The sequence below is a fragment of the Nelusetta ayraudi genome, unplaced genomic scaffold (assembly GCF_046127955.1).
Source record: "Nelusetta ayraudi isolate G7.1 ecotype Tasmania unplaced genomic scaffold, CSIRO-AGI_Nayr_v1 ptg000004l, whole genome shotgun sequence".
NCBI lineage: Eukaryota > Metazoa > Chordata > Actinopteri > Tetraodontiformes > Monacanthidae > Nelusetta > Nelusetta ayraudi.
The window spans coordinates 12,756,552-12,779,979 of record NW_027466054.1 but is presented as its reverse complement, the minus strand read 5'-3'; the positions used below and the strand labels follow the sequence as shown (position 1 = coordinate 12,779,979).

At 43.6% G+C, this 23,428-nt stretch overlaps 1 protein-coding gene across 3 annotated transcripts; it reads right to left on the bottom strand.

The window, feature by feature from the left end:
- Nucleotides 1-103: 103 nt before the first annotated feature.
- On the bottom strand, nt 104-23,425 carry krt222 (keratin 222). Of its 3 annotated transcripts, none has more exons than XM_076035531.1 (10): nt 23,304-23,425; nt 17,144-17,389; nt 14,015-14,097; nt 11,790-11,943; nt 9,445-9,750; nt 7,180-7,305; nt 5,852-6,072; nt 4,429-4,652; nt 3,704-3,806; nt 104-1,759 (listed from the first exon to the last, which is right to left on the bottom strand). In XM_076035531.1, exons 1-10 carry the CDS (start codon nt 23,373-23,375, stop codon nt 1,546-1,548), a joined length of 1,749 nt encoding a protein of 582 aa, XP_075891646.1. In that variant the 5' UTR covers nt 23,376-23,425; the 3' UTR covers nt 104-1,545. The 3 variants fall into 3 exon arrangements, with proteins under 3 accessions (XP_075891646.1, XP_075891652.1, XP_075891655.1); XM_076035537.1 differs by having other exon boundaries at nt 7,180-7,302; XM_076035540.1 differs by lacking the exon at nt 23,304-23,425 and adding an exon at nt 17,778-18,087.
- Nucleotides 23,426-23,428: the final 3 nt, after the last annotated feature.

Below are 23,428 nucleotides of genomic sequence, written 5' to 3'. Positions count from 1 at the left end.
TATGCCAAAGACAAAGACCCTTGCAACAACAGACAGCTCGTTTCCCGGTTTTAGTAACCCTATCTGCAATTATGACAGTAGACATGCAAGAGAAAACACAACAGTCTGCTCATAATAATTTATTTTAAACTATAAGTTGATAGATAAAAGCGCAACGCTTCATGGCAAGGTTACAGAGCTCCCACAAATGAAGAGTGTGCTTCATGAAGCAAAGCAAAATCAAGCACAGAACTGCATAGATAATATCTTATAAATATTCAGTCTCACAAACTCCGAGGCACCCAAATGCCTTTTCTTCTCCTCTACCATGTCTTCAGTGCCAACTGTAACCTTATTACAAACACTCCTCGAGCGACAGAGAGGCGCACAACCGCTGTCAAGAGACGCCGCAAAGTTAATCATTTACAAGTGCTGCCCCCTTGTGTTTCAGACAGGCATGACATACCCGGTGAGCGTGAACCTCACTGCAAACGTCACAGTGAACAGTTATCTTGAGTTGAGTTGAAAGGCAAAAATATTTATGTCTCCTCACGCTAAGAATTTACTGCAGAGATCAAAGAGCTTCAGTGAGTTAAGCGCTGCAGGCGTTAGGGGACTGTACAGGTGTGATGAGGGCAGGGAGAGATGGCCGAGCAGCCATTCACATGATACACTGACTGGGGTTTTTGGAAATATTCATTCCACTAATAACTAAAAGTGAGAATTAAGAATTTTGTTAGTGGGATCATTATTTTAATATAGGCGATAATGCAGCAGACGTAAACATTCAAGTGAAATCCTTCATATTGACTTTATAGTGTGACGTTTCTGCTTTGTGTGACAATGTCTAACACTAATGAGGCTGTAAAAAAAATCTGCTGCCAGAGAAATGTCATTCATTCATTCATCTTCTATACCCGCTTATTCCTATTCATGGTCACGGGGGTCTGCTGGAGCCTATCCCAGCTGTCTTAGGGCGAAGGCAGGGTACACCCTGGACAAGTCGCCAGGTCATCGCAGGGCCACATAGAAACAAACAACCATTCACACTCACATGCACACCTACGGACAATTTAGAATGTTCAATTGACCTCACGTGCATGTTTTTGGAGTGTGGGAGGAAGCAGAGAAATGTCTTAATCTTTTATCTAATTATTTCCCCCCTGTCCACTCTAATATGTTTTACAGAAGCTCATTGTGACCTACGTCCATTTATCCACATCTATTTATTCATTCATTCTCTTTTACCGAGTGTTAATTAAAATCGAAGGCTGCGCCGTGCGATTCTGATCATCATTTTGGACAGTGACCTCTAAACGGAATGGCGCCAGCGATAAGAAACACTTTCTCATCATTGTGATGTCGATGGCCAAGGCTGTTGCCCTCTGTAATATGGCTCTGATGTGCATTAATGTGGTTTTCCGGTGCTATAAAAATGGAGACAAACCCTCATGGGTGATTCTCGTCACTGTCTGAGTCGAAGCCTGGCGGGCCGCTCTTCCTCCCTCTCTCTCATCAGGAGTTATATTTAAAAGCATGAAGTCCAAAAGACTGGGAGAGGTGGAGTTACTGGGTGATGGTGGGGATGCTGCGGGATCTCTTCATGATGAGACGCACCTCCACGTCGGGGAGGCTGTCCTGCTTGGTCTGCGCGCAACCCTCGTCCGCCACGGCCATGTGCAGGTCGAAGCGCAGAGACACTGACTTCTTGCGCAGCTTGGGGTTCCCTCTGAAGAAGGAGCCCTCCCACTGTTTGATCACCTTGTCGATCTTCTCCGTCCTGCGGGACGGTGAAGGACAGTGTGATGAGCAGCGACAGACCACCGTTTCAGTGCACGGGTCCTCAATCAGTTTCAAACAACTTGACATCACACCCAGACCAATTTGGAACGCGCTGTAACAAGTTGTCATTACATAAAAAGGTGAAGCACGCAAGTTAGAAGGGGTGGAGTAGAGTGTGACGTGTGACTTGTGGTGAAGCAGAGTCTGAAAGATTGAATAGAAAAGTGTGCAAGACGGTGGTGATAGCGGTGATGAGGTCTGGTTTTAAGGAGAAGACAAGAGGGCAGCGCGTAAAATGTCAAACTCTTTGGGAAGTGACCAGGATGGACGGGATCAGGAATGAGGACGTTTTGGAGATAAAGACAGAGAAGCCAGACTAACATGTACTGAGGATAGATAGTTCAATATCTATGAGTAGAAAGATGCTGAGGTTGGAAGTGGCAGGCAGGGGGCCTGGTGGAAGAGCGGAGAGGAGATTCATGAATGTGGTGAAGGAGGACATGAGGTTAGTTGGTGTGATAATGGAGGATGCACTGAACAGAGAGAGATGGAGGCAGATGACTGGCGGTGAAAAGAGAAGATCCCACAGACCGGACAGAACTTTGAGACACAATCATGTTACTTTCTGTTTCATGGTCTTAAAATTCTGCCTTTGCTTCCATCTCTGTCTCTGAGATTCTAGTGTCATGTACATATTCTCGGCTTTAAGGCTCACGAGCAACTCAATGGGGATCAGGTCAACTGAGTCAGAGAATTTTAATCCCCTTGTGGATTTTAATCCACCAGTTGTGCAACCTGCTGTCCAACTACCTCCAACTTTGTCTTGAAAGGATTCATAATTTGAATCCTATTTCGTAAGGTGTGTTCATTGAATAGTACTATTATTACTGAATATGACATCATCCTAAACCTGATTGCTTACTTAACAGAGTCATAAAAGCAACAATATAAAACAAAGGAGGATAACCCAGGTGCATTAGCTGAAGTGTAAGTGCTGTTCACTACAAACTGGTTGATGTCATGTTGCGCAATGAAATCGCAAAATTGCTATTATTGGCCACCTGGGGGCAGTACAATAAAAGTTAATCATGCCATTGAACACACACACACACACACACACACACACACACACACACACACACACACACACAGACTTAAAAACTTCCCTTTCATTGCATGAAATGCACCAAATAACGCATGAGGACTTGCTGATCTGAATAAACTAAATTAAACTTCATTCAATAGAATGGTTGTACTGGGATTGACTCCAGCACCCCAGTGACCCACAGGATCAATGTTTAGTGCCGATAGAAAATGGATGGATGGAAATAAGTTAAAGTGAGTCATACCGTCTGGACATCATTGCGCTAAGACTGAGTTGTCTGCTAGTGCTTTGTGGAGCCTCCTCTATACACAACGCACCATGTGTGTATATGTGTGTGCTTGTGTGTGGGTGCGCGCGCGTGCGCCTGCGTGCGCGTGCGCCTGCGTGCGCCTGCGTGCGTACATAAACGCGGTTTGGCAACACCTGAAGCGTAAACAAAGAAATTCTCTCAGGTCTCGTCCAAGAATAATAGTTGGCACGCCCTGAAGACTGCGCCCCAGACGCCCTGCCTACATCAAACGCTGAAAGCCATTAAAGGGGCAGGGTTTGCATGTTGCGCTGTGATGTGTGCAAAAAATTCATGGGAATAAAGTCTCCTGTGCCTCGTAACTTGGCTGACGTGTCAAGGTTGCTCCTCTTTGTCCGACCTGATGGCGCTGATTGTGTCATTTCTGCGTAATGAGTCATTAAGTTCAAAGAAAAGTCGCATAGGTGTGAAGGCCTTGGCACATTGTGCAAGCCAGGCATGTGTCTGGATGACGATGCAGAGATGCAGTTAGCGCAGACGGGGGGGGGGGGGATTGTGTGGATGGCGGCCCGGAAGACGTCGATACTCACTCGATGGTGCCGTGACCCTCCGCGCTCTCTCGCACCACGTTGCCCTGGAGAATCTCCTGAGTCTTCACGGTGGCAATGGGCAGGTCTTTATCTTGCTCCGGCTCTGTGACAACCAGAGGTGGCAAAAGTATTTACATTCTGTACTTAAGCATAAGTATGGATACTTGAGTGAAATAAATCTGGGAAAAGTAAAAGTACGGATTAAATTCTTTTACCCAAGTAAAAGTAACAGGTACTGATTCTGAAAAGTACTTCAATAAAAAGTAAACTTTTTTTTTTTTTTTAACAATAAATGAAATTTTGCATAAATGTTGTGTCAGAATAATCTGGACTGAACTGACCAGAGTCACCACAAAGCCGATCCACTTTCATTAACACAATAGCAGAATTCATTGCTGACTTCAAGCAACAACTATTTACTTCCAACAGAATGTGCATATTTTAAACACTTTTTTTTTTTTTTTTTTAAAGGAATGGATGTTTTTAAAGGATGTTTTTCCAACGAAAGGAGTAGAAAGTACAGACATTTGTGTTCAAATGTGGGGAGTAAAAGTAAAAAGTTGTCAAAAAGAAATACTAAGGTAAAGTACAGATACCAGAAAAATCTACTTAAGTACAGTAACAAAGTATTTGTACCTTCTTACTTCCCTCCCAGGTGAGAACAAAGCTGTAACAATCTATAACTGTGTGTGACTGTGAGTGCGATGCCATTGCGTGAGTCCTACCAGTGAGTATGACCAGGCTCTGCTGCCTCTGCAAGATGCTTTTGCTCAGCCCGTTACTGTCTGCTGGCAGGAGGGAGGGAGTGTCAGGCAGGGGTTCGGACTTAGGTTCATCCGGGGTGACGGCGGGGTCACTGAAGCCGTTCTCCAGCCGGCTCTCCCTGGGCGTCTCCGCCGCTGACCTCCAAGAGCGCAGGGCCGCCGCCTGCCCATTAAAGCCCATGTACCTGACGGCGGTAGAGAGGGAACAACATCCCAGTACGTGAGCGACATGTGCGTTTTTGTTTCAGTAAGACTCTGAGAAATGCAAGAGAGGCATGATGTCTCTTATTGCCAGAAGCCTACAACAGATCAATACATGCACTTACACATACATGCATGTATGCATTTCATCAGCAAACCGCCAAAACCAACCCTGAGTCTGTTTTACGAAACTTATTGCTAAATGCGGAAGCCTTCATGTGCTGCCTGAACAAGGCTTTGATTTACTAATATTCCTCATTAAATTACCCAGCAGACACATTAGTCTCAACTTTATGTGTACATGTCATAACTCCAGACCAACCTGTTTCACCGAGCTGCCAAGGTTCCACTGCCAGTTGCAAGCAACTGTGACTTAAACCCAGCACAAGGAAGGAAAGGCGAGAGTTCGGAATCATTTTTCAATTGTGACAATTATGTTTCGCCCTACTTAAACCAATAAGTGATTACATGTCCGTTATTGGAGCTGCAAGGTGTGCAAAGACAATGGGAACACTGTGTAATTAAAGCCCGTGCAAGGGGAAGTCGTGAGTGAATGGAATCCTCTGTCGGTGTGACATAGCTGAGAGAGAGAGCGGAATGCTGTGCAGACCGGCTACATTCTAACTTTCTGTCTGAGAATTTTTTTTTTCACTTTGGCTCAGTTGCTGCTCGGAGCCTCGTTGTCTTCCCAGGAATCACCCTTTTGTCTTCACTTCTGTAGATGCATTTTGTACAGCTTTGAGTCACCAAAGGATGTCAAAAAGTGCCTTGGCAGCCAGACATTGAATTCATTTGCGATTACGATGGATTTTGAGTCTGCGCAACGCGTATTGTGAGTAATCCGGGACAGAATGGCCGGCTTTAACCTCACTGAAAACCCGAGAAAGATGAGTCTGACAGTCACATAAAAGACTAATCATTTTCCACTTTGCTTTCTTTTTGATAGCCGTGGAAAAGTTTCTTAGTCATAACACTGAACACCTGTTCAATGTCTATAAAAAAAAAAACGTTTATACTGAGAGTTAGACTTTATATCCTGCATGATTCTATAAGACGTTTAACTGATCCTTGAGAAGATTCCGCACTTGGGTGGCATCACGGAAGACAAAAACAAAACATTTTCCATGAACTACCATTTCCTGCTGGTTCTCACGCTCTGCCTGCTCCTCTCCTGGGGCCTCACCTGCCTTCCTCGCGGTCCAGTAGACGGCGGTAGGTGCTGATCTCTCGCTCCAGCTTCATCTTGGTGTTAAGCAGCTGGCTGTGGCGCTGCCGCTGGGTGGCCAGTCCGCTCCGCACCTGCTCCAGCTCACTCTCCAGCCCGCCGATCACCTTGGAGAGGTCCTGCAGCTGGCTGGAGTAGAGCTGCTGCGTGCTCTGCAGAGAGTTCTCCAGGCCTTTCTCCTGAGAAGCGGGAGGCAACTGAGAGTTAGTGGGGCAGTGACTTCACCGCAGCAGTGCTGTCTTAATGCTGCTAAAACCCTCACTGGTCAAGTTGAGCAGTGGGATGTGTCATAAATCCAATCAAAGCAAGATAATGCCAGAAATAAAGTCCTAATGGCTGCTCATGACAGTCAACACCGCTGACAGTGGCCAAACTAAAATTATATTGAAATCCTATTGTGCAAAATCATACTGTAAACAATGTTTTTGCTGGACTGTAAACCTTTACCTAATTGAATGGAAACATTTTCTCACTTAAGTTCCTGAGTGGGAATGGAATTGTGGGGGATCTAACGTTGGGGAGTAACGAGTTCAATGCATTAAGTAATTTAATTACAAAATAAAAAAAATAATTGTAATTGGTTACATAACCAGGAAAATTGTAATTAAATTACAGTTACTCATGGAATTATTCATGATTACAATTTTTGATTACATCTGACCAATTTTTACAAGAAAAGTTGGTCTTTCTGTTTAACTATTTTATTTTTGTTGCTTTGGTGCCCAAGCACCATCCTTTTTTATGTTTCCCTCCTCAGATGAAAGTTTGATGCCATTCTGATGCTTCTGATTGGTTCCCGTGTCAAGTTTGGAATTGCGCCCCCCACTCGCCTGCCATTTTGAATTGTCTCTGTCTGTTTTGAGTGTTGCTGAAAGCTGAACAAGTCTAAACAGCTGACAACATTTCTTCAACAACTAGAAAAGTAATCAAAATGTAATCAAATGTAATTAGTTCCATTATTTTGATAGAGTAATGGAAACAGTTGCACTACTATAACACGTTCAGTGGTGTAACCGGTAATTGTAACCAATTACATTTGAAAAGTAACCTTGACCAACACTGGTCCTATCAAAGTTTTCAAAACCATTTAGAAGTGAGCCGAGGCTCAGTTCATGTAAATAACCGTCCATTACCTTCAAGCACTCAAATTACCGTCAAATTACCGTCAATCACTTTGTTCTCATTTCAAAATACACAACATACTTTTTGTCATCCTGACACACGCAGCTTGCGTTCCAGTCATATCAGTTTCATAGGGTGTTGGCTGACTGCGGTGTCGTTCCTACCAGGGCGTGTAGAGTCTCAATCTCCACCTGCAGGGTGTGCCACTGCCTCCGGGCCTCAGACAGCTCAGCCCGGGCCTCCCTCAGGGCAGCGCTGCCAGAGCTCACCTGCGCCCATGCCGCCTCCTCCTCGTTAATGTGACAGGGTTCAGACAGACAGACAGGCAGACAGACACAGTAATGTTTCAGGTTAAAGCTTCTCACTATCTCAATGGAGGGGAAGCAGCCACAGGTGAAGCTTTCGGAAGCGCGTGTGTTTGAGCACAGGCAAACATACGCTGGGCATCATCAGAGTACACACAGCTGAGCAAACTGTGCGACACGCTTTGCAGCTGATGGCTGCTTCACACCCTTTGTCCCCACCGTGCTCCCCTGAGCAAAGTTAGGATAGACGGACGGAAAAATAAAAGGGTATTCAAGCGGTTGTGTCTGGCTTAGTTTGTTTTGTACGCCAATATTTTACAGCGTGCGCTTCAGTAATTGTGGAAAATCATCATATTGATGAAGTGACAGTGGGTGGCATAGCTGGTGCTGGTCCCAGGCCCAGAGAAATGCTAGGGGTTGTGTCAGGAAGGGCAACTGGCTGTACAAACCGGCTCACTAAAGTAAATGCCCATAAATCAGTCATTGGCTGTGGCAGCCCTGTAAGGGAATGTCCAAAAGGAAAAGGGAGGAAGGAATGAAAATGTGGCCGTTTTCCTTGCTTGCCTATTGAAAAGTGCTCATTAAAACTAACAGGAAAATCAAATTGATTTTTTTTAAAGTAAAAAGTGAAAAAGATGATTTTTTTCAAAACACATCAATCTTACTTTAAACTCTGTTTAACTGGCTCTCATTTAGTGGATTAGAATGTCAACGTTTAGTCTTTTCTTGCCACATGACCAGCAGCTGCTGTCTAATGCAAATTAGCTCTTTTTCCCTCTGTGGTTCACCATCCATTGCTGCTAAATCAACACATTCATGATAAAACTTTAACAGTTATTCACTCACTGTGGAATACTGAAAGAAGATATTGGGAAATAAAAACATGTCGGTTAACCTCACAAACCGCAGCGATGACAACAAATACAACGCCCATTGTTTTTCCAATCAACTGATGATTTTGAAATCACTCTCATTATTTCCTGCTTACGCGCCTTGACTTGCTAAGGCATCTTTTTTTTCGCGTGTCATAAGCAACTCTTGTAGTTCTTGTGACATAAGAATCACATGACTAATGTGTGCATGTTCAAAAGGAAATAAGTCCTCTGAGACCTCCACTCGAGTTGAGTTTTTTTTTTGATTGGGAATTTAGAAGCTGCAAGTGGCTTCTTCTTAGATTTGCCATCGAAAACTGGAGCTTTTCACTTTTTACTGCAAAAGAGGCACAAAAGAAAAAATTGCCTTCCTACATTGACTCTAGGATTGCAGTTGAATAATTCCCAGGTATTTTAATCAGTCCCTAGGACTAAGACACAGTCTCAATATGCTCTCATGGACTTGCTGTGCACGGTCTTTGTTTCACTGCTACAGCGGCATAGTTAGAAATAATAGTATTTCTATCAATATGCTGGTCAGGGCTATTGGTCAGGAAGGAGAGAAGAGTACAGAAACTAGAACCAAAAATGTATAAACCTTCCATTTTAGAAATGTGGCGGCCTTGCAGCCTTTGACAAGAACTCTTTGTGCAGTTACAGAGCAGAGCCATGGAACTGTGGTTCAACACAGCTGAACTGGGGCACAGAAACACTCCCGGGCCGGGAACACTTTTCCTCACAACAACTAAATGCCTGTAGGTCAACTTCAGCCTCAGCGTACCAACAAATGCCACAGGCAAATCATGTTTTTCTTTTTTTTTTTTTTTGTCTTTTCAAGATAAAAGATTGCGTGTGGGCTCACTTCAACACCTAATAAAGACCAGGGGGGTCCTTTATTCCGCGTGGCAACCGATCATATTTTATAGCTCTTGACTGGATTATGTCTTGTTGGCACAAGGTGAAGTACACGCAAGGAGACAAACCGCGCACAAGCCTGCGCAAACCTGCAAAGAAAAGGGCAAACACCGGAGTTGTAATTACAGCAAATCTGCAGCCTGCAGCTTGCTTGAACAACATCGGACAAACATCTGACTGCCACTGACGCTGCCGCTGAGGACAAACGCCCGTCTGCTCTTGTTGTGGACAAGTCTGGAGTTTGAGGTGAGGGTGTGTCTGGCTGGCAGAGGGCCCGGGCGCTGTGACAGAGGCATAAGACGAAGGCATAAGAGAAGATGCGAGAGAGTGTAGCTACCTCACTGACGGCTCCTCCTCCGACTGCTGCTGCTGCTGCTGCTGCTCCAGCGTGGCTCGGTAAGCCGGGGAGCAGATGTGATGCGGCACCCGAGCTAACGTGCCTCTGACCTGGGCCGGGGAGTCGGCTCTGGTCGCACTGGGCTCTGATTCGGTCGAGGAGCTGGGTGAGCTCCATCCCTGTGCCATCCTCCTCCTCCCGCTGCTGCTGCTGCTGCTGCTGCTGCTCCTTCCCAGCTGCTGCTGCTGCCGTCACTAGCAGAGCATCGCAGGACCCGGCCCGCTGCAGCTGTACAGCCCGGGCTGCCTGCAAGACAGCCAACCAGGGGAGTCACGGAGGGGGAAGGGGGAGGGGAGAGGGGAATGGGGAAGAGAGAGGGAGATGAAAACAGAGTGAATGATGCACAGAGTGACAACACTGAGAGAGGAAAGGAAAGCTTCAAGCTGATTTTTTTTTTTTTAGAGGAAGCCTGTGTGGAGATGAAAACAGCAGCTCTGTGTTTGCTGTTGTGTGAGTGTGTGTGTGTGTGTGTGTGTGTGTGTGCGTGTGTGTGTGCGTGTGTGTGTGCGTGCGTGCGTGTGTGGGAGATTGGAATCAGTCGAGCCAGCAATGCAGAGGCAAGAGAAAAAAAAAGAATTTTAACTGCTGTGTGTGTGTGTGTGTGTGTGTGTGTGTGTGTGTGTGTGTGCGCGCGCGTGTGCGTGTGTGCGTGTGCAGGACGTCACAGGGAGGTATTAGTCAGCAGGAACGGCCAAAGAGGAGGAGGAGAAGACGGGAATGGAGGGAGACAGAAGTGCTGGATGAGGTCAGAGTGAGGGGGGGGGGAGGGATCATTAAATGTGATGAAGCGTGACTCTCACGGATCGAACGCACAGGCGCACGCACACACACACATACCCACCCATGCATCAACAAGACGTATTGACGGGACCATGAGGTCCAAGTACAAAAGGCTACTGGTAATGTAGATTGTGGGGTATCATTTAAGTTGTGTATTTCGCACGCCGAATGATGCGGCTTCTGGTAAATTAGCCTCTGACGGGAAAACAGGGGACAAAGGGCTTTGGCGCGCTTCGTGCTAATATCGGCTCCATGATCACACTGACGAGCTTAAAACAACAAACCAGGCGAGACGGCAAACACGGTAGCGGAACACGAAAGGACGGAGACACCTGGCGAACGGGAATGGCAGCTTTGGAGCTGAGGAGGGAGTCAGCTGAGAACTCACAGCATCATGCAAATCTTTTTTTTTTCCCCCTCGAGGAGAAGTGAAAGGGCACACAGCAAGGAATTAACTGCCTGACTGTGTGCTTGAAGCACCACGTACACAGCAACTAGTTGACACACCGAGGCCTGCTAGTCTTTTGGTTAACCAAACTGGGCCTTTTGGAAAACTGTAGTTTGCAGCCAAGTCCGGGTGGCATACCAAATGCACGTCTGGGTCCAACCTAACTAATCCTGCAGTGGGGCACCACTGCAAAAAGCTGCACTGGACTGAGGAAAGGAGCTTAAATGGAAAACAAATGCATTGATAAGTCCTTCCTGCATGAGTGTTTCATGTCAAGCCTTGAAATGACCAAACACACAACAAATCCATGAAAACACTTTATTTCTTTCCCAGAGCTCTTTTCCATACAAAGCTTTTGCACTCAGTTTTTCAGTTACAACGTTTAACGCTAGAACCCCACAATCAGATTCAGTAGGAATCAGTCACTTCTACCCTCCAACCTCTCGTGCTCACAAGGACCACCAGCTTACACTCTTACATGCACCCAGTTTTGATATTTCCTACGTGTTTATTTATTTATGGCGCGGCCAGCCACAGTATCAGCAAAGCATGGCAAATATTAATGGTCTATTTGAGGGTTTTCGATTCTCCCTCACAAAGGAAACTGGAGAGGAGATGCAAGGTACGAACACAGCTTGTATGTTGTAACTATTCATCACAACTGGACCGTTACAGCAGTGTTTGTTTGTTGGATTTTAAAAAAAATGCTTCAGGTGTCCCCCCCCCCTCCCAGTGGCCGTGTGTGGTATTGCAACTTATATTTCTGCCAATCTCAAACAAATATTTGCAAAACTTCAACGCGATGGAAAAATAACTGAAGAAGGAAACTGTATTGGCAAAGCAAACCAAAGGAAGATACAACAATATAGCACATGAAAAGTTGCAGGGATTCTTACTGGTTTGAAAAATATTACTCAAAAACCTACATGGTACTTACAAACCTGTCATGTTAGACATAAAATCTCTGACGACAACCGCGGGAAAAACCTTACTGTGATAAACATTTTTGGAAGGTTGGAAAAAAAAACATTGGGATATCAGCGCTGCATCTGGGTACCTGAAAGTCCTGGTGCATCTCCTGCAGCTCCGTCATGGAGTGCCGAATGTCCGCCTGCAGTGTCACGCTCCTCTGGTCCGCCGTGCTTTTCGACTGCCTGAGCACATCAACCTGCTGTTCAAGACGCCTGGTGTTCTTCTCCTCCACCTCACACCTATGATTTAAGGTCAACAGGCAAAGATTGCTTTCATGTATTTGGTCATGACACAGTTAATTCAATGGTCAGTAAAACCCTTTCAGGATTTTCAAATCATGGGAAAAGGAAGAAAAAGGAAGAAATGTTCTTCTCTAAGAGGCTTTTTAAAAAAAAACAAAAAAAAAAAAACAAAGGCATGAAATCAAATATATGCTACTCTCCACTGGAACGCACTGAACAGATTAACATGCTAATCCATACGATCAGTGGGTCATTAGGTAGGCTAAACAGAATATAGTCACATAAGTCAATACATCGGACATAATGAGTAGCTCTTGCTTCATGGTAGCAGTTAGTGGTCTAGTCAGTCTGCTGATTGGCTAGCTAAGATCAGAGGTCTTCGCAACAGTTTGCTGCATGTCAGTCATGTGTGTTATTTCTTTATTCTCAATGCTGCACTTTATTTTTGCTTTCCAAACTAGTAAGTAAGAGTAAGAATGAGTCATCAATACACAAAAGAGTTGTGTTTTGGGTGAGGTTTTGTATGAGCACTTATCCCATTGCAAGTGCAAGTCAATTATCGGTGAACGGTTTACAACCTCTACTCCTGAAAACTGGAGTCAATCTACAAATTTCCACGCAAGTGTATCAACAAGCTCAGACTGTGGCCGTGTCAGCTGACACAGAGGCTCTTGGAAGCTTATGCAACCTGCTAGCAGCTTTTAACAGAATCACAAGAGCTGCCAGCTCCTATTAGCTGCCCTGAACTGGAATTGCAATTAGCCAAGGCTGCAATCCCAGTTAAAGCTGCAGTAGCCGCAAACCAAAACAACCTCTGACACCACAACGCGCCAAGTTCGGCCGTGCTGCCATGGCGCTGTCCATACAGTGTGCACTATTGTCAAATGTGTGTCTCGACAGCTCTGTCTGTGTACATCACAGTTTAGACTTGATGATTTCAAAATAAAAGCAGCAGTATTTTTTTATTTAAAAATCTACTTCTCACATTATTTTCCTTCATATTGACTCACAAAGGCCTCTTGCTCAGTCGTTCTCAAATTTTATTGGCCCAGGGCCCCCTTTTAAATATTTATTCATCCATGGCAGCTCTAAATTACTTTCTTAATTGTCACTCTTCTCAGCTTATACTTACGATATATTTTACTATTACATTTAGCTTTTTTGTTTATCTCTTCCTTCCTTCTATTCTAACTATGACTATATGACAACATGATTGAGCGGTCTTTATGCTTCAGGGGCTAACTCAGGGTTTTATTTATTCACGTAGCAAAAAAAAACAAAACTTAATGTAGTTAGTGAATATCTGAACATTACTTTGTACTTTACATTTAATAATACATAAATAACACAAATGACAGGAAAATTTGATTTATTATATAATTATTGTAACACCCCTGCTCTAACTCAAAACATGCCCTTTTAATCAAAGAGGATTTCAACACTTGGTGGTTAAAGCGCCTCAGGTGTTGAAGATTGCGGTATCATAATAGAAAATAAAATTCAGTGACTGCAGAGTTCCTAAACACAAGCAGGAAGGACAAACAAACCATCACTTCAACATAAAAAAGTGAGTCCAGACACTTGGCCAGTCTTGAGAGCTATAAATAGGACAGGGGTATTTGTTTCAAGCTGCTCTCTGACACCACTGTCCTTCAGGGGTTAATGGCTGACAGGAGGAGGGGAGGAGTGTGGGGGGTGGGGGTGACTCAGTGTCACTCTGCATCAATGCAAAAGTGAAAGTGCCAACGTGGCACAAAGCCTAGGCAGGATTTGTATGCAGGTTGCCTCACAGGAGTTAGAACTGGCTCTAGTCACATCATAAAAGGCTGAATTCCCCCCCAAAAAAACCCAAATAACAAGTTCATGGGCCAGTCAAGATAGTACTATGTTTTTATTTTGGCATATTTGCATCATACTAATAGAAACCTAATGTACGTTTCTCTTCTGGTGCTCGACCACTTGACATAAATGGGATAGTTGGACGTGTTTGTGTTGCACGACCCAGTGTCTATGACCCAGACAACACTGTCGATGAAGGTGGGAGGCATTTGTTGTGAATACAGCTGACCTGGCCTGGATGGCAGCAGCTCTGGACTTCATGCTGTCTGACTGAAGTGCCAGCTGGGCGTTCTCCATCAGCAGTTTACCAACCTGACGGGACCGAAAAAACATCATGAAATCAGTCTGATGGAAGTACAAGAACAATATGCAACCCTTGAATGGTCCGACCGCAGTTTCTCTGAGGCGGAGTCATCACTTTAAATGAGAATTGGTGTTGAAATCGTCTTTTGAATTGATTGTGAAACTCAGAGTGACACAGGTATGTTACTGCACTTACACTCTTGTGTAACACTTACATGTTCCTTGCCTTGTACATCAGTGTAAAGTATGTTCATACCGTTGAACTTTAGATACAACTTGTTGCACAGAACCTAGACAAAAGCTCTATTCCCGAGTTATTCATACCTATAATGTACACAGGGCAGAGAAACAAAGTTCGAGAGCAGGCCAAATCTTGCATCTTCAACTATAAAAACATGTTAGTTTGTGTCATTTAGGGTTGCAGTAGCTTCAAAACCATCAAAGCAAACATCTGCAAGGAAAGGAACACAAAAATGACAGACAGTCATCAGTGACACGATACATGACTGTCAAATGTACTTACTATGTTTATGTTTCAGTGAGACAAGATAATTCCCAGAATTCCCAGATAAGATCTCTGGAACTGATGCACCAGTTGACTCCAGCTCATTAACTCCTGAATGCAAATAATAACTCGACTCAAGCTCTATCAGGTGAGGAATCAGTCGTCTGTGAGCTTGCCAGCACGGTTGAGGGTGGAGAACACATTTGGCCCAGCATCAAGCCTCCACAACTTAGCTGATGGGCTAAAGCACATAAAAGACAGCAGAGCCGACAGCTAGCGCTAACCTCCCATAATGTATCTTGGCTGCTAGCCACTAGCTATCCACTGTGCCTTCTAGCCTCTGCTCACTGGCCTTTCCTGCTAGTTTCTGTCTTTCTGCCCAGAATATCCCGGCTTCTGCAACTGTCTGCCGTATGGCCCCATCAATCAGGCCTCTTTACTAGCTTTCAGCGCTTTGCCCTGCCTTCTCCTGTCTCCAATTATCCACCCAGACTGTACACCTCAAATGGCTTGGCTGCATCCTGTTGCTCACAGTGATTTAATCCTGACTGCTAGAGTCACACACTCACCTTTGACTGCAGCCTCCAGAGTTAAAACAGTATTTGGCTAGCAACGTCATTCTGTGCAAAAAAGAAAAACCCTAAAAAAACAAAAAAAAACAAAGGAAAAAACAACAACCTAGTGCTACAGCCAAGAAGATTGCAACTGCGGCTCTGATAACACAGTCTGTTTATTGACTTCCTTAAGGTCTGTAAAAGCGTTCATCATATCACCTTACTTGGTTGTCTTTCATCTATTTGTTTCTTATAGCAGACAGTTGGATGGGTTTGCTAAGCTGTGCAAAGGCTGTTTTGACAGGAGGGTTCTGCCTTGAAGGTGTTGACAGTAAAACAGCGGGTTCCTCAAAGATCTGTGGTGGGTCGTACGTTACATATCACTTTCATCACAAAGCTTGGACAACATCCCAAATCAGGCCTTTTTTTCCCTTGTAACATCACTGTCCACTACTGTTCAGAAACACCAACTGGCACGCTTCCATGATCCACAAAATGTTTTAGACGGAACGAAACAACTTCATCTCTTATAACATGGTCTAAAACTCAGACAAAACAATAGTGATGTTCTTTACCAATAAAAGAAATGAAATACCAAAACTGCCCAAAATGAACTAATGAGGAATCTAAACAAATTCATTTAAAATAATAATAATAACTTTAAATATCAAGGATTCCTGTTGACCACTTGCCATACAAGGGCTACATTTAGTGAGTTATGAGTAAATACAACAAACTTCCTTTATACCCTTTTTTTTGTGCCAAGAATGAAATTATATGTAAATGTGTCTGTATAATGTATTGCCTACTGTGTTGCATAACACTGAGATTACTGAGTTTTCTCACTCTACCTCCCCTGTAACTGTCTCGCAGCTACTTTGGATGCGTCTGTTTTTGATCTCAGTGGGACTAACTTTTCTAACTTTTGGCTAAATGCAAAACAAAAAAAAAAAATGTAATTAATTGCGATCACTTCTGACCAAACCTAACTATTCTTAACATTATGTTACATGTGGACAGAAATTTCTTCGAAAGCAAAGCTAATTCTGTTTCTCTGGGAGTCCTGCCATTGGAACAATGTTGAAATGTTGAAGACAAGTGAAGGATTAAAAACAAAAGGGTCATGAAATTGTCTGTCAGTGGTGCTGATATTCCAGTGAGAGTGGCGCCAGGGAGCATTTTGAAATCATCATGTTGGGTCATGTGAGAGCTCGACAGAGCCGTTGATGTTCCACAGAATTTGGCAGCCTTTAAGATTGTTAAACAAACACGGCAGACAAAGCAGGATGCTCATCTGATTTACCAGCACTAGCATACTTGTTGCTAATCCTGTGCTATATAGTCCTCTTTTGCAGTAGGGTAAAGTCTTAACCAACCGACTCATATAATTAGCTTGTCACTATACGTCTTCATGCAACCACCTAGGATTTCCTTTTTTTGGTTTCTGATTTTCTCCCCCAATAATGTTTGAGCTTGTTAAAACACATGCTGACATTTTCCCTTCAAGTGAAATCATTAACCTTCCAAGACAAACAACCAGTGTCAGCGCACCAAGTCTTATTGTGAAATCCTAACCTGTCTTTATGAGCTTGTTGTCACATGGTGGATTGAGCGAAAACAACACGGGATGTGCTCTGCAAACATGTCTGACACTTCTACCGCCAACGCTGGCACGGAAGCGTACAAGGTTTTAAGACCGTTCGCTGTTCTGTCATCGGCTCTGCCAGTCAGCCGTGTCTGTGTTGTGACTGCTGCTTTTCTTTTTTTTTTTTTATTGTTGGCCTGCACACACCTGCCCTTGTTGTCCGCCGGCCAATTTGGCTTTGAGCTAACGTAACGTGCGCGTGATCGTAGAGTCGAGAGGAAAATATGACCGTGGCGCAAGGAATACCACTCTGTGTGCGCTCTACAGCAATTGCAATTACAAATGATCATTTTCAAATGAAGGATACTAAGTAAACACACATAGAGGACGAACGGTATTAAGCAAACTGACCTGCGCTCGGAGCTCGCTGACAGTCTGTTCCTGCTGGGACCAGTCCTGAGAGTGTGATAAACTTCTGACGCCCCAGTCTGCAATTTGTGCCTCCAGCCGCCAGTTTGTCCCCTGCAGTCGGTTCACCTGCTCCAAAAAGCCCCTCAGCCGTCCGTTCAGACCCCTGATGGTGTGACTGGGATCCTGCAGCAGGTCCATGGTGACCCGAGGCAGCCTGCAGCCTGCAGCCAGACGTTCACCAGGCGGCTGGGGATATTTCCATGCAGGCAAATGACAACAAAGAGCCGGTTAGACGTCTGTGATGAGGGTCAGAACATTCAGACGGTAGCCGGCAGACTGATTTTCGTTTCTTGCCGAATGGATGGAAAGACAGAGACAGCAAGTTACAACGTTCGCGGCAAACAATCCACCACCCATTTCAAATCACACGCTGCCAGAGGCGTTGACTAGGTAAATGTTTACCCAGATATACTCTGCTGAGGCAACGTGGCCTTTCAAAAAAAATGAGGCACCATATGAACAGGCGTGGCTGGTCTCCCGGGTCACCTGGTCACTCCGAGCTGATCCACCGCTCACCCACAGCTTATCACCGCATTCCTTTGCAGTTTGCCGGTCAACATTTCTCCTCCCTTACCACTGAGTCTCAGGTCACCAGCGGAGATGCCCCCCCGACGTCCGAGCGCACGAGCGACGTTCAGAATGCCAGCATGGCCCCCGTTCTGTCAGTCTTCAGGGTCGGGACGTTGCTCTCGATCACACCTCATGACTGGTGTGTGGGAGTGGGTGCAGGGAAGGCGCTGGACACAGTGCTTACATCACCAACACTCTGGGGCCCTTTGTACTTTCTGATCCTGGATTACTGTGCTGCTTTCAAACAGGCAGCAACACACGCTGTTCAGAGGTTCACAGTGACTAGACCTGTGTGTGTGTGTGTGTGTGTGTGTGTGTGTGTGTGTGTGTGTGTGTGTTTGTGTTGAGATTTAATGAGAGGTTACCCTTGGAAAACACTATGATTACGGTGGAATCATCACGCTACAAACAATCATCTGAAGTTAAATGGCTTTTCTGAATAGCAGCGTTGGCTGTTTAAAGGTAACTACTGGTGCGTATGGTCACATGTCCTGGTTTTCAACTTTGAATATGCCAATGCAATGTGCCATGTTTGCAATTGGTACGCACAGCATCGATCGATACAGTGGCCATGGCCATTTCAGCACTCAACAAAAGAAAACCAACGCTGGGAAAAAGGTGTTTTAATCAAACTATGTTTAGCAAGCTAGCTGCCGACCTTCCCGGCTGTTTCAGCGTCACGTTCCGTCATGCCAAAGGCAGAGTTGGTGTTTTCGAAAGAACTCCCAGAAAGACAGTGATTATGTTGTGACTTGCTAACAGCGCAGGAATTAATTTTCTGAAGCCTTCAGCGGAAATGCCTCCAGTGAAAATCATATCAAACCCAGCTAATAAGGATAGATTAACTCTGTTGTAAGGCTCGTTTGACAAACAACTTGGAATGGCTGCTGACCAATTAAACTTTATTGGGAATGAGACATTTCGGAAAATGTCGAACAAGCAAGAACCTGGAATACACTTATACCCATATCAAGTGAGTGACAACAGCCTCAACCAAGTGTCTGTGCTGTTAACACCTCACTGCCCCTTTTGTCCCTTCACCAACATGTACAGTCCAGTTTCAGCTGGAAGCCAAAACTAAACCTTTGTTTGTACGTGTTGAACATGCTATTTTGTGTAGTTCGACTGTTTTGTTTTTGTGATTGATCGTATGAGGCCATGATCAATTTTGATTGATTTCATAGCACATGATTTTCCAGTTGAGAGTTGTCAAGACATTGGAAACAGGGTTAATCAGTTAATACGTCATGTGGCAGACAAGAAAGCATGAAGTTAAAACCCTTTTAGAACCCACAAGTGTACATCTGCTGTACATTTGAGAATTTTGAGGGTTAATAAAGAGCTTTCTTTTCTGGTTTGCAAGCAGCTTGTTATGTTTGGGGTTGACATCCATCTCTGTTGGCAGTGAATTGTCGACAGTGTATTGCCACTACATCAACAAAAAGGGTTTTCCGAAGGAAAAACAGGAAAAGCAGGTAGCTATACTGTTCGGAGTTTCAGATGTGGACATTGCCTGTAAGACAATGAAGCAAATCAAGTTGGACTCAGATTAGAACTTGAATGTCAAACACTACTAATGGTTTCGTCATGAACCTGACCTTTGTGACATAGCATTCCTCTGCTTCTTTTCCCCCAGAAGGCGAGTACTCGGGATCTCTTTGATCGTTTCTCATGTGATCCAGTGTTTCAGTAAAAAAAAAAAAATCTGAAAACCATTGGAAAATTGAGCATGCATTGTGAAGTGCATGTTTGGAACATTTTAATTAATCCCACTGATGGACACTTTGTGGTTTGTACATTATCATTACTGCGTAAACCCACTCAACTTCCAAACCACACTTGGGAATTTCTTCACGGAAATTCTTTCTCCACCTTTGCCAAAGCCCTATAAAACACCATGGGAGACATCCTTTAGCCCTGGGCGCCATTCATGCATGTATGATTACACATCTACTGCACTGGCAGGTATTTTATTATTTTAAAACGGCGTCACAAAGAGAGCCAAAAGTTTCAGCTGCTGTGTTTTGGCGTCTTTGGCCCACGAGCAGAATCTTCTTGTTGGAGTTTGAAAAACAGCTTATGAAACTTTCTTAAAAGCAAACTTATCTTGATACAAGCCCAGCTGCATTTTCATTTAGTCCAAGCAATTACTGAACACTCCCTTCTCAGGAAGTCTAGGGGTAGTGTGGTGTTTAGTTGCTTTCACCTTTCAATGCGTTTTTCTGAAAGAGTAACTGTTTAGTTTATCAGCAGCAAAAAGATCAAAGTTACTGAGGAGTGACTTGGCTCAAGGAGCTCACTGAACCCTCTAGTGGTCACGATCTGTTGTTTTTGAGAAGTACCACAAGACAGATTTGCATTTCAAGTAAGAGGAGTTTGAATTTGGTACTCACATTGGTCCTGTGGTGACCTCTGAAATAACATGTTATTCTTTAGAAATGCAGCCTTTTGATATGACCAACCGACCAAATCTTCCACACCTTTGACTTAGGTAGTTATCCTGTCAGTTATGATGGACCAAATTGCCTGTGAAATGTCACAAAAACTTTAAAATGACAACCAGGAACAAAGAGTGATTTATGAGCACGGGAATGGATGCGGACTCCTTGTAACTGGCAGGGAAGACTGGTGAAAATGACTGAGTGCACAGAGCCAAATGTTTGAGAAAGAGTTAATAATGACAATCATTAGCATTATTTTGTAATGTCTCATGCGGGATCTTACTGAAAAGTAATGCGTAAATGAAAGCAAACCTTTTCTATATGTGCCTCCGTCTGCTGTTATTTTGTATTTATTTTGATGGCTCCATATTTTTTAAGTGAGCCATTGCCACTATGTTTCTGGAGGCTGAGAAAATATATGAAACCTATTCACTTACAAAAAAGCAAAAACTGTAAACCCGTAAGCCATGAAATACATTAATGGTAATTGTAGTATTTGTTTCACAACAATTTAATTAAAAAAAGGTGATTGTTTTTTTCTGTGGGAAAGTGTTGAAAACTACCAGACCTGTTATCTTCTCATCTAACAGCCTCAGCATTACACAATACCTTTTTAAACACTCAAAACAATTACACTAGGTGTGCCCCGCTCGCTATCCATCTTCATACAGGAAAAGGTTTGGCGAGTATTTCAAACAGCTGAATCTTTCATCGCTGTGTGGCGCTTATACTTGGGGCTGCTAACGATCTTTGATGTATCTTGCTGGCACATGAAAACATGATAACGATCTTCAAATTATATTGTAGGTAAAAGGATGCACAAGACATTCTGGGAATAGAGAGTTCGCTGAGTGTGACACAGCACTATTAAATGCAATGGGCGCGATGGGTTGGATACATATACAGTATACATATATATTTACTTATATGTTACTATTTAATTTAAGTTTTAGATGGCCAGTATGCTTGATGGTTTTGTGACTGAGCTGAGGGAATTGTCTTGCCAAAGGAGCTATTTCGCATCCATTGCATTTAATAGTGTTGTATCACACTGAATATATATGATATATATATGCGCACGCGCGCGCGCGCGCACACACACACACACACACACACACACACACACACACACACACACACACACACACACACACATACACACAATATGCATGTGTGTGTTTGTTGCATTTGAAAATAGTATATTACATAAATGTCTTCAGAGTTATCTTTGTTTAACAAAACGTGATAAAAACAACAGCCCAAAACTAAACATGTCATTCAACGGCTTTTTATTAAGACATTTTTTTTTAATTACTTTTTACCCATAGTTTGGCAAACTACAGAAAACAGTGTTAATTAAAATGATTGAGATATGTTTTTAAACATTATTAAATGTTTTGATTAACTCTCTCATGGGAACTGGAGCTGATTCAATGAGGTGATAACAATCATGCTGTTGTGCAAAACAAGGCAAATTGCCAATACAATAAAAAACAGGAACAACAGCAGAAAAAGGTCTTTGTGGTAGCCTTGCGTAAACGGGAGGCTTACATCAACTTTGAACTTTTCCATCATCATTTCAAGCACAGAAGTTGTGTTGGTGCTGAACTGAGTGAGAATGAACGCTTTGCTGTTGTATTTCTGACAAGTAAAATATGCTTTTAGGTACCATGTGTGTATACACTGTGTTGAGGTCCCTTGTATTAAAACATGCTGACAAACAGGCAAACAGATACATGTGGATGGATTTAAGTAACTAGTACAACGTTAGGAGGTGTACAAGTATGTTTTTCTGTTAAAACTAACTGTAACAGAAAGGTTTGGTGACATATTTTCTTTATTTAGAAAGAGTAAAAAAGCGATGCATACTACTGCCTACATTGCAAATGTATATTTGGTGATTGTCAGGACACATTCTCAAGAGTCAAAAAACATATAATGACATATATGACATATAATGCCAAAACACTTAATGATAAAAAAAAAAGAAAAAAAAAAGAATAACATTTCTGTCAACAAACATGTAATTATAGTGTAATACTGATAGCAGATCACCACCACACCAATTTAGAGCTTGTGTTAACTGGAGTGTGGGACAGCCCACGGGCAGACAAAGTTAAAGGTTAACTAAGTTACTCTGTCTTTCGTATGTAGAGTTTAAAGGAAAAGAAAATGCACATGTCTAAATTAATAAAGATTATATAAGCTTTCTAACATCAAAATGTAATAAAATGTATACAAATTTCCAACATCTCTGAAGTGCTCATCTTAAATGGCTGATACCATAGCAGGGGGTGTGGTAGCAGATCTAGTAAATACATTATTTTATGTCAAGTGTCTCTTTGTTGTCCAGTCAGGCACTATTAAAAAGAAATTCCCATCAGTCTGTAAATATTTGCCCCTGTTTGAATAGTCAGCTCTTTGTTTGCACATTAACAGCTGCCACTGGCACATTTTGAAGTCAACTTGGTTAGCCTTGCAGCTCCAGACATCATTCGTAACTAATCCTGTTTCAATATATTCTGCACGGGCATTAGTGATATTAACAATCCTGAAATGTAGTTTTTAAAGTGCTGGTCTAACTATTAAAACGTGCAACATAGAGTTTGTCTTATCAACTAGGGTTGGTTGTTCAGCATTTTTTCCAAGCTTGATTAACAAGGGCTGATATTTAAACTGAAGTAATGTGGAATAGTTTACACGTGGACTGAGAGCTAATGTGCTAACATTGGCTAGTAGCAGGTGTTTTCAGGCGGTGTTGGAGCAAATCCTGACGGTCCACAGAAACGCCTGAAACTCACCACAAAAAGTGAAACTCGTGAACGAGAGTGAGTGACTTCCCCCTACAGCCGACGGCTAATGCTACTTTAACTGCTGCTAGTTTCAAGATCCTATGCCTGAAGGGTTTGACGGTGTGTAATAATTAAAAGGATTGGGGGGAAAAAAAACCTTAGACATTGACGCACACGCCTAACACGCCTCTGGTAGAATAATGCGCAGACAGCCGTTGGGTCCATATCGGTAAACAAACCTGAATACCAAGCCGCCACGCCCGAGCTACGAACCTGTGATGGCAGCAGCAGCTTTACCTGTAGGGGCCGCTCCCACCTCCGGGCTGAGGACGCTATAAAAGCCATCTTCCGCGGCCGCCTCAGCACCATCCTCTCTTCGCATCACTCGTGCGTCTCTGGCAAAGCTTCGGCAAAGCGACACC

Coding starts and splice junctions, on each gene's coding strand:
- krt222 (XM_076035531.1), bottom strand. CDS start 23,375: ATGGTGCTGAGGCGGCCGCGGAAGATGGCTTTTATAGCGTCCTCAGCC. Junction 4,653..5,851: donor CTGGACCGCGAGGAAGGCAG/GTGAGGCCCCAG, acceptor TACCGCCGTCAG/GTACATGGGCTTTAATGGGC. Junction 1,760..3,703: donor GAGGGTCACGGCACCATCGA/GTGAGTATCGAC, acceptor ACCGTCCCGCAG/GACGGAGAAGATCGACAAGG.